The 12161-nt window shown below is 29.3% G+C and overlaps 1 protein-coding gene across 3 annotated transcripts in view; it reads right to left on the bottom strand.

Annotated features, from left to right (window-relative positions):
- LOC113386929 (histone demethylase UTY-like) overlaps positions 1-12161 on the bottom strand; it is a 210721-nt gene that overhangs the window by 83685 nt on the left and 114875 nt on the right. For all 3 annotated transcript variants that reach the window (XM_026624687.1, XM_026624686.1, XM_026624688.1), the window contains exon 3: positions 1071-1321. In XM_026624687.1, coding sequence (XP_026480472.1) covers positions 1071-1321 — 251 coding nt within the window. The remainder of the gene's footprint in view (positions 1-1070; positions 1322-12161) is intronic.

Genomic DNA, 12161 nt, shown 5'->3' with positions numbered 1-12161 from the left:
TGATTTTCTAAATTAAACTATTTGGCGCGTGTTGCAAGTTTCTTTTAAGATGTACATGTACATTTGCAAGCAGTAGCCTAACAATAAGCGATTTTCATAGTATTGGTTGATCCTTTCCGACGCAGGTACCTGCCTACGTTCGTTTTCGACAAACAAACGAATTCCTATATCGTTGAAAAAACTAACTGGCCGCCATGTTTTCAAACTGTTCGAAACTAGTTGATTTTCAACTAGTTATTTCGTTGCGACGAAACGGTTAGTTAGTTAACGAAGAAGAAACGGTTGAAAATAACCGTTCGTTGATTCAACGCCCATCACTATAGCAAACTGATATGAATATTGGTACAAAAAATAAGTTGGGTTTTCCTTCCTGACGATATAAAGTCCAGAACGCACGAACCGATTTCGACAATTTTGCATTCGTTGGAAGGTCTCGGACTCCGCAAGGTTTATAGCAAAAAAAATTGAAGAAAACAGAAAAGCGGAAAACTCTTTTTCTTTTTTCACATACAGTGTCATCTCTGATACTTAGCATGTACTACAAACCAATATTTTTTGTTTGCCAGCTACTCATTTGTTTGTACTCATTTTTCTCTGCTCTTAATTTCATATGACAAACTGGCATTGTGTTCACTGTGAAATTGCAAAAAAAGTAAAAAAATAAGTTTTTCGTTTCCTAACATTTCAATTGGAAACCATCAAATCAATCACGTGTATTGTGAAATTTTTATTCAATTTCAACAGCAGGCAATTTTTTTCTTAATCTTTTCATCCAAACAAAATGTTACATAAAATGAAACCATCTGGTGGTGAAACGGAGTTTGCCCGGTTTGCTAGTTGGTATATAAATAAAACACATTGTTCATTTAAAAAATCTATTCTCTCGGCTAAACTACTCCGGTTTACTTCGGAGAAAACATAATTTTTTCGAAACTATGCTAGACTATCGGGAATCCCGGACTGTGGGTGCCGACTAATGACTTCTACTGTAATTTTAATTATGAATATTGGATAAATAAAATAAATAATCTATCTAGTTTTTTCTTCTTCCCTCGAACCTTTATCCTTACCTATCAGCATTGTTTCCCGGAGTAGTGTGGTGCAGCCATCCTAATTGGCGGCAGACATCCGCTCGGAGGGAGTCGCTGGCGCTGGCGTCGCGCAGCAGACGTTCGTAGTGTTCGCGGGCGACGCGAGTGGCGCCGCGCAATTCGTGCGTATGCGCGATGTGAAATCGCACCTCCGCCTCGGTGAAGGAACGACCCGACGACTGTGAGACGGCGGACGGCGGATGGGCACTGTTCGATACGCCGTTTGAAGCCTGCAATAAGGATTGCGTTTTATTATTTACAAGAGCTTTGGATTTGTGAATGGAATTGATGGTATGATGGAAATAGTTGCGATTGGTATTGATTTAAGAACGTATATTTGATCGAGATTTGTCTTGCACATTTGGAGTGGCGTGAAACTAGGCGTGGGGATAACGGATGATTTTTGATTTATAATAAAGAGTACCAATATCGTCGACATATTGAAACTAGTGGACTATGATTTTTTTTACTATGATCGCGCTTATGTAGCTATTTTAGAAACAAAATATCGAAGCGCATATACGCCGCAGTCTCTAATGGTAAAACAATATAAATCTTGGTACGGAACCCATAGAATGTTAACATTATGTTTACATAATATTAAAATTATCATGAAATATCTGATAATTTGATGTGCTTATGCCTAATCATTTTTGCCGCCAATGGCGTTTTTTTTTTAAACTTTTTTATGGATCTCTGAATTTATTCAAATCTTCATTTTATCAATACAAGTGAAATGATTAGTGAAGCTCCTGTTGAAAATAAGTTGCTGCTATATAATCAATCATTAAACCAATCTGGACCTACGGAATTGAGCTCTGGGGATGTGCTTACAAATCAAATATAGCTATAATGCAGAGAACTCAGTCAAAAATTTTACGTACAATACTTAATTCTCCGTGGTACGTGACAAATAAAATCATTCACAACGATCTCAACATGAAAACGGTGCAATTAACGTTCAAAGAATTTAAGGAAAAATACAAACGTAAACTGGAATCACATTCAAACCCATCAATAGGCGACATTACCCAACCATTTGGCGTAAGAAGATTGAAACGTCAATGGCCTTTAGATTTAGTTTTAGATTAGCTTCAAATATAACATTATCTTTTCAATTGTTAAACTAAGAAGACCTCACTGGAGTTCTTCTTAGACATCGCTCTCAAATATCGTCAATTTAGCTTATAGAAATCCTTATGTATTTCTGATTGCTGAATAAAACAGAGTTAAAAAAAACTCAAATTGGCCTCTCGGTTCTATCAAAAACTGAAATGACACTTTTTGCCCTGTATCTTCAAAATAGCTAGGCCTGCCTTGGCATAAAACGAACCAGCACATTTCCCCATCATTAGGAATCGAATGCTATTTGAATCATTCAAATCGGTTGATCCGTACTCTCCAAATCGTGGACGAAAATTTGTATCCAAACATACATACATACACAAGCATCCAGATACACACACACGTATACGTAAAATGTATAGAAACCTTAGAAACGTAAAGATATAAAAAAAAATATTTTCGATTAGATTTAAAAGAAATGCATTTATACATATTGACAAGAACATGATGATGCCAAAATATTTTAAAGTCCAATTAGATTCAACGTCAAAAACAAATTGTAAATAAGAAATTAGATTAGAAGTGTACATTTAATATAGTTTAATTTATAAAAAATACTTAAATCTATATAAATACTTGAATCTATATCAACACTTAAATATAATATTGACCACAATAAAATAACAGCTTTAGACCGAGGTTTCCAACCTGTGGGCAGTACTATTTTCAAAAATAAAGCAAAAATGTTGAAATGACATGAAAAAAATAAATAGATACAAAATAATTTTGTATGTACATTTTTTCATAATATTGTATATTAATTTGTCGCCTTGTGAATAAATTATAATATCAGCTGATTATAAGATCAGTATTGATGACATTATATTGATATATAAATTAAGGAAGGTGCAACAATGTTTATTTTTTAAATAAAACGGGGGTCGCAGTGCGAGAAGTTTGGAAACCACTGACTTAAGGCCATTACTAATAATCAATTCATCATTAGTTAGTGAAGTAATATGCAATTGCAACATTTTACTGCGTACAAAATATTTACACAAACTCGAATAAAATAAAATAAAATTTCAAGTATGGTAATAATTATTCTCGATTTTATTACTTTGTGTAACCTTTTCAAGCACTCATTACCGGCAGTAGATACTAGATAACACGTTCTTTTTTCGCGGCATTTCCATCGAATCTGGGTCAGTTCGAACATTAATTGGTGACTTGACTCAACGCATGAAATATAGGAGTCAATAGTTCTCTTTAGAACAAACGAAAATAGAATTCATTGATAAAGACTTCATTGCGATATAATGAATGGTAATGGTAATAGATAGATAGAATACTTTAATCTAATATTAGTCATATTAATAAAGTTATTAAATTATTAATGAAATGTTTCTCATATATAGGAACTATTTTAGCTGAATAGGAGCGTGGGTCTAAGCTCGTGGTGTAAAGGATTTTTAAAATTTAAAATTTTATATGCATGTAATTATATTATATACATTATATTATTATTTTTAGTATAATTATTTATACCTGTAAGAGACTGAGTTTGAATTGTTTCACATGCAGAATCCCAATCGCGCGGGATCTTTAGCATCAACCCAAGCCGAATGTTTACTTCCGAAGCTCTTGAGAATGTAGGTCGGGTGTACAACAGCTGACGAAATGACTGAATTGCCCTGAAAAGATGAAAATGTAATATTAAATATAGATAATAGTTAAACGATTAAGATTATTTATATCAAATCTTCCAATACGTGGTCTAGCCAATATTGCAAATGAATTAATAATTAACCAAATTTGAATCATAATGGTAAAAATGGTCTAATTTTTATTGAAAATAAATTGATCATGAAACAAATTTGAATATAAATGGCAAAAATAGTCAAATTCATATTGGAAATGAATTGATCATGAAACAAATTTGAATATCCTACTGGTAAAATGGTCGAATTTATATTGAAAATAAATTGATCATGAAACATACTTGATATCCTACTGGTCAAAATCATATTGGAAATGAATTGATCATGAAGCAAATTTGAATATCCTACTGGTAAAAATGGTCAAATTAATATTGGAAAGGAATTGATCACGAAACAAATTTGAATATCCTACTGGTAAAAATGGTCAAATTAATATTGGAAATGAATTGATCATAAAACAAATTTTAACACGTTAATCGCCATGACAATCATATGTGCCTAACGCTGAAAATATCTATATGACACATTTTAACACGTTAGTCACCATGTCAGACATACATTATTTGGTGGAAAAAGCTGTGACATAGAGACGGTATTTTTCCAGGAAGCTTTGGCAAGAATATGTTTCTTCAATACATTCAGTTTCTTGATATATATTTTTTTAACTAAATTATCTAATAGAGTTACCATGGCCCATGTGAAAAATTTTCTGATATAATTATGCTAAAAATGACCAGCATTGATATTCATATATAAAAGAACTAATTAGAAAGCTAATATATATTGAATACAAGCTGTTTTATCACAATCTGCGATAAATTTGCTAAATCATCTTAATAATAATAAAAAAAAAATTGAATGATTCGCATGTAATACTTTTGCAATGATTTAGTTGAAATGTTAGCATCACTGATTTTTGAAAGATACAATTATTTATGAGCTAAATTCCTGTTCCCAAATATATCCAAACAATAATCGGGCAAGCAAACACATTTGTTACAACTCGATTGACATTAAATTTAGATATTCCAAAGATACTACTCAAAATATGCTGATACCACCCAATAAAAACTACTATAAGATCTACTGCAGTTTCAATAACTATAATTTCAAAAGTAGGAATGATAAAATCGAATTGAAATACAATGTATATAACATAAACAATATCATCATAAATACTATAAGTACTAATAATAAACATATACAAGCTAACGACCCTTTAATGCCATTATAAGATTTAATTATCGCGATACGCTCCCTTGATCGTAAAATGTTTATTGCGAGACTTTAAACAATTTATAGAGACTATTAGGCAGCCCAGGGGAGAAAAAAAAACAACCATTATACGTTTATAAGAGTATTGTGCAATCAAATGCGATGCAATGGACACAGTGCAGATAAAAGAGATTGCTGCGATTGTAATAGACGGCAGTCGTACTCGTACATAACATATGAAGCAGCAGCAAGTAACGCTATGCCATGCATGTGTGTGTGTATGTAAGTAGACACACGCGGAGACTGAACCGAATGAGGTCATGTGCGGGACATGTACGGGACATGTGCGGGACCATCTAGCTCCGCACGAGATATTAGTTGCTGCTTAAAACATCTATACTATGATGGATAAAGACTAGCAAAATATTATTGCATATTCTGGAAACTTGTTTGCAAATACAAAGTTTATATTTTAATTCAATTTATTCTGCAATATGTTAGATAAAACAATGAGCAGCGATTGAGAATAATAAACAAATGAAACCATAACATGAAGGGAAACTTTATAATTTGTTTATAATAGGTACATTCAGCGGGGAACCTAATAGGAGTATAATATTAAACAGAAACAAAAAGACAAATAATACAAGTGAAGGAAAAAGAAATAATATAAAAGTTACTAAATGAAGACATTTGGGTAATTTTTGCTTCAGTAGACTTGGCTGGCTAAATCGTTAGGATGGACGTCGATTCTGCTTTTGTATTGAAAGCACCGAATGCTAATAACAATAAGTAATTAATGGAAATCAAATAGTATTGAGGAGAGACAGTATTAATAATTACTTTAATTTTTATTAAATTTAATTATAATAATTTTATAAAAAATATGTTCGAATAATTTATTCAATTAAATTATTATACAATATGTGGAAGAACTGTACAGAGAACGATTATGAAAAGGAAAGGAAACTCGATCGGACCCATTCTGATAAAAAAGTGTCTCCTACACGACTCCTAAGGAGAAGTCTCCTACACGAGGTCGTCTAAGGTAAAATAGAAGGATTGAAATGATTGGAAAGAAGAAGAATGCAGATGGTTGACGATTTACTCGAGAAGAGAAAATACAGGAAACTGAAAGCCAAAGCACAAGACTAGAATGTATAAAAGCAGAAGTTTAGAAAGAAAAATCAATAAAAAAGTGATTTTTGGTAATAAATGTCAATGCTAATAATAAACAAGGGAGTGAAAGAAAATCATTGATTTGTGATGATCTCACACCATGGACCTGCCTTCGGGCAGACTACTATTTAATACTATTATAATTTTAAGTAGATTCTCATGTACACACAGTCAAAAGCAAGGTATTTTGACTTATTATAGTCATTTGTACTAACGAGGTCAGCCGCATGTCAGGAAATTGGAGTGTGTCAGCAAACATACAAATTGATAATTTTATCATACCCTCAAAACGTATACATATATATATAATATATATATATATATATATATATAGGTAATATTACTTTACCACAAAGTAAATATTTTAAATAATATTTGAAATAAATGATATGTTGTAATAATTTGTGTTCTCAGAAAATATACTATAAAAACTATTACAAAAACAACTTGATACACGTCCACCAGTTTCACCTTCAAATAATCTAGGCGCGAAATATATCGCATGTTTCGTGAATAAAAATCGCGTTAAAAACATTCACATGGTGTTTTGTGTTGCGTCAGGTCAGGTCGAGCACAAAGTCTTAACATTATTTGTAATTACCAAAATAAAGAGATAAGTTTTTAAAATACTCCATTCAAATTCTCCACAACGAAAGCAAGTCAAAATATAATAAATTTTAATGTGCTTCAGGAACTTGTTCCATGTTGATTCTTATTGGAACCTTATAACATTAGATTAATAAATGCAGTTACATATATTGATTAAAGTATTAAATTTAATGGCAATTGATGTTTTACTTTAATTCCAACAACAGGTTTGAATGAAAAAAAAACATTTTTGCTACTCAATGAAATAACTAATGATTTCAAAATTATGTCAGTATACAGAGTAAAAATTGCAGTAAAATCTGTGATGCAATTACATGCAAAAGGATTATGCATATAGCGCATTTCTTTCATTGATATTTTGGAGGTGACAAATAATCCATAGAGAAGTAAGAACTAGTATATATTCTCAATAATTAAGAAAAAAATATATATAGTATGTAGGTGCTATGAATAGCAATAAGTTCTCTATTTAGATTAAAGACCGCAATTTTATCAAAACACATGAAGGAAAACTAGGTCATTCTATTCTTAGCAACTTGTACGGTATCGAATAATTTAAATATAATATGTATAATAATAATAAAAGATGTTCTCTGGTAAGCAGAGGGATATTCTATAAGTCTGGACCATAAACTTCATAGTTAGTATTATCGTTATAACCATTGATAAGTAATTAAGTACATTTTATCATGTATTTATTTTTGAAACAAATATTCAATATTTACTTTTCTCTTGACAAGTACAAAGTTAAGATAAGAAACTTTATTGCATTTGTTGTATTCTCCTGGAGAATATATATGGAGAGCCTCTCCATATATATTTCTTTCTTATAAGTTTAAAATAAAATTTTATTATTTAGTAAGGATTAGAATACTGACAAATGACCTTCACATAATAATTGACTTTAATTATAATTACTTTTATTTTATTAAATTTGATTTATCTATTTTTTTAATTTGCTATTTGAGTAAAAATTTTTACTAAGTAACCTTTTAGAATTAATGTTAAATGCTCATATATCCTCAAAATTACTGAAAGTTATATAAAAATATAGAGCTAGTGGTCGGAGATAAAAAAAGAAAATCATAGTTTTTTTTGTCAAACTCATTTAATGCAATAATAATTTAAAAGATTATCAATAAAAGATAAAAAATAGTAATACAATTTTACTATAGTCGGGGAGTGATGTGGTAACACATGGCTAAGAAGTAAAAAAACAAAATATGATACATGTCCTGACATTTCCAAATTTGTGGAAAGATCAGAGATTTTAATACAATTTTCTACCCTTGCAATGAATTTATTTTTGATAAATAATTTTCAACGCCCCAAGTCAGGTTTTTACAAGATTTTCTTAACCATGTGTTCATAATCAAAACAAAATTTTAAAAAATAACATGTTGCTATGCTGTTTATACTTTCATTTTCCAAATTTTATACAAGTCTATGCCTTCATAAATCCTGAATATTCTGATTAAATATTTTGCTAACACTGCTGTTAAAAATTTTGAATTGTGTGGGAAATAAATACATATCCCATTATAATTGTTATCAATTGCATTAAAATTACACGCAATGTTATTCTTCAAAGTTCTTAGAAAGCGTATGACTAATTACAGGAAAGATGAACGATAAAAAAGTGTCTACTGTGAGATTAGGAAAAGTATAGTAAATGTAGTTGGCAATTATATAAAGATTCACATTGTACATAAAAATAAATCGGAATATATAAACATTTTATGACTGGAGGCAATGAATTGATTTTACAAATTGCATTAGTATCAATAATTACTGGGTGCTTCATGTTATGATGGTTGAGGTGCATCAATTAATTTTCCACAAAATCCTTGTCATTATATTTTCGAAATGATTTTTATTGCGACTGGCACATCACGCAAAGATGTCATTTCTACATTTGGATGTTTCTGTTTGTAATTCATGTTACACATATATTTTTTTATGTAATGCGTGGCAGGTGAATGCGTTTATCTCAAGTAACATCTGCGTCAAGCAGGTGGCCCATATACATCCGTATGAAACATCTTGCACCCGTCAACAAAACCCGGATCACCGATATATGCATATTTGTTATCGACATTTCTAAAAGCATAACTTTGTAAGATGTTCCCCTTTTTATGTAAATAAAAATAAACATTTCCTCTTTCTTAGGAATCTTGAAAAGATTTTTGAAAAAATGATACATTTTATGTAGAATAAGAAAATATTCAATAGGTACAACAGATTACATTGCCTTGATCAGGGCCGGATCTACGTTGAAAGCGATGCATGCGAAAAATGCTAGCGAATATGAAATATTGAATATAGTTTTTTTTTCAATATCTTTTACTAATCTTTGCACAATATTTTTAAAATACGTTAAAAATTTCACTATAAAACAGCAAATGGCCTTCCCAATTAAGAATTAACAAATATTTTTTCTTAAAAATGATACGACAGCGTAAAATATTCTCAGTGCCTCATAAATAATCAACTTTGTATAGCTCAATTAATAGTTCATTTATTTAGAATTTTTTTTTATAAAAATATATAAAATCAAACAACCGTTGGGTTGTCTTTTAAAAAGATGATGTAACTTACAGTAATACCTTTTCAACATCACACAAAAGTACAAATACAAAAGCTCATAGAACTCTGATTAATTTCAGTTCCAAAACAAATAAAAATAAATTTAATGATATTTCTGAGGGTGCCTGCATAATTTGTATAATAAAGGGTTTGGCCATTTGACTAATGACTAATACATCTTGTACCCATATAAAGTGGTATGTTTTCAATTTAATATGTGTTTTGTTTTTGATCTGATAATACTTTATATTAAAATAAAGGTACAAAATAACTTCCAAAATTTAAATGTGATCAAAAATTACCCACGATTAATTTTAAACATGCACAAATGCCATGCATTTTATTTCGACCTTCGTTTTATCGATATTTCTAAAAGCATAACTTTGTAAGATGTTCCCCTTTTTTATGTAAATAAAAATAAATATTTCCTTTTTCTTAAGAATCTTGAAAAGATTTTTGAAAAAATGATACATTTTATGTAGAATAAGAAAATATTCAATAAGTACAACAGATTATATTGCCTTGATCAGGGCCGGACCTACGTTGAAAGCGATGCATGCGAAAAATGCTAGCGAATATGAAATATTGAATATAGTTTTTTTTTCAATATCTTTTACTAATCTTTGCACAATATTTTTAAAATACGTTAAAAATTTCACTATAAAACAGCAAATGGCCTTCCCAATTAAGAATTAACAAATATTTTTTCTTAAAAATGATACGACAGCGTAAAATATTCTCAGTGCCTCATAAATAATCAACTTTGTATAGCTCAATTAATAGTTCATTTATTTAGAATTTTTTTTTATAAAAATATATAAAATCAAACAACCGTTGGGTTGTCTTTTAAAAAGATGATGTAACTTACAGTAATACCTTTTCAACATCACACAAAAGTACAAATACAAAAGCTCATAGAACTCTGATTAATTTCAGTTCCAAAACAAATAAAAAATAAATTTAATGATATTTCTGAGGGTGCCTGCATAATTTGTATAATAAAGGGTTTGGCCATTTGACTAATGACTAATACATCTTGTACCCATATAAAGTGGTATGTTTTCAATTTAATATGTGTTTTGTTTTTGATCTGATAATACTTTATATTAAAATAAAGGTACAAAATAACTTCCAAAATTTAAATGTGATCAAAAATTACCCACGATTAATTTTAAACATGCACAAATGCCATGCATTTTATTTCGACCTTCGTTTGGCAATTTCAACGTGAAGACTTCGACCTCAACCTCGACACGATAATCTATATAGATAATTAACATACATTAAGCCTATTCTTGGACACAATGCTTACAATTCACGTTTGAAAATGCAATAAAATTGAAAAATAATTGGGAATCAAATGAATATGTAGCGGCAATTTAAATACTTTCAGTAGTCAACAGAAAAAGTAAAATAGTAAAAAGATAATCAGCATAATTGGGTAACTGCATTCATTAAAATTCATTTCTTTAAAAATTTTATATTTAATAATTAAATAAGCCCCAAATTTAATACAAGACACAAGACAAATTTTTTATTTGCATCAACGTTTGGATAGCTTTATCTTAAACTTTACATTTATTTTTAAAGATTAATTTCTAATCAATATTTTCTCATTTAATTTTGATAATCTCTTCTTATTGTCTTTGAAAAATTAGATCGCAAAATAAAGTTAAATTAATAAAAAAAAATGTTTAGGAATCTTATATTTCATATAAATCCAATCATTCACTTATACATATCTACTGGATATGAGTACTACTGACATTGAAAATATAAATCATAAATGCTCAACATAATAATGCACATTTTTACGATCCTTTGTTTAAATTAATAGCACCTTAAAATATGAAAGAATAAAAGGCAATGCAATGATCTTTGTTGTTTTCAAATACTATATATAATTGAACATATAAACTTTAAAAAGTTCGAATATTAAACTTTTGTTAAAGGATTTGTATGTGTATATATATTATCTTATTGCTTTTGTCATGTTCCATGTTAAAAAAATTAAAAATAAAATAGTTTGTGAAATAAATCATAACTGAATTATATACTGAAGTATATAGTTCTGAATTGGAAACTATTGTACTACTACCAAAAACTTACTGATGTTTCATAACTACGGTTTGTCAGTTTTCAAAAACCGGTTTTTAAAACCGTTTTTTTTTGGCGAAAATTATGGAATTCGAAAACCGGTTTTTTAGTGAAAATAGTCGGTTTTTACTGTATAAATGGAAAATGACAAATATAGCCAAATATAAAAGATAGATGAAAGCGTTTTGATTCTTGAAATCATAGTGTTTCAATAGCATTTGATATCTTATCAGTCTGTAATGGTTCCCAGAAAGGTTTTGTATATAATAATTTAGATTTTTATACCAGTTATATAATATTTTAATTCTTATATGTGAAAATGATGCATGAATAACTAATAATTATTTTCTAAGTTATTTAATCAAGATAAACTATTATTTTTAGTTCTACTAGTTAAAATAATTTTGTTTACGATCTATAAAATTGAACAATAAATAAATTCAGTCAAATACTACTCTAAATTACACTGAATTTTCGGTTTTTTAGTAAAATTAAAATTCGAAAACCGGTTTTCTAAAATGCCGGTTTTTGTATAAACCCTATCCATAACATAATAAACGCAGATTTAAAAAAAAAACAGCTTTATTAACACAAATTG

This window comes from Ctenocephalides felis, unplaced genomic scaffold (assembly GCF_003426905.1).
Source record: "Ctenocephalides felis isolate EL2017-DRISC unplaced genomic scaffold, ASM342690v1 CF-g0.4_SCAFFOLD_03571, whole genome shotgun sequence".
Taxonomy (NCBI): Eukaryota; Metazoa; Arthropoda; class Insecta; order Siphonaptera; family Pulicidae; genus Ctenocephalides; species Ctenocephalides felis.
The sequence above is the reverse complement of the archived record's forward strand: the minus strand, read 5'-3'. Positions and strand labels throughout refer to the sequence as shown.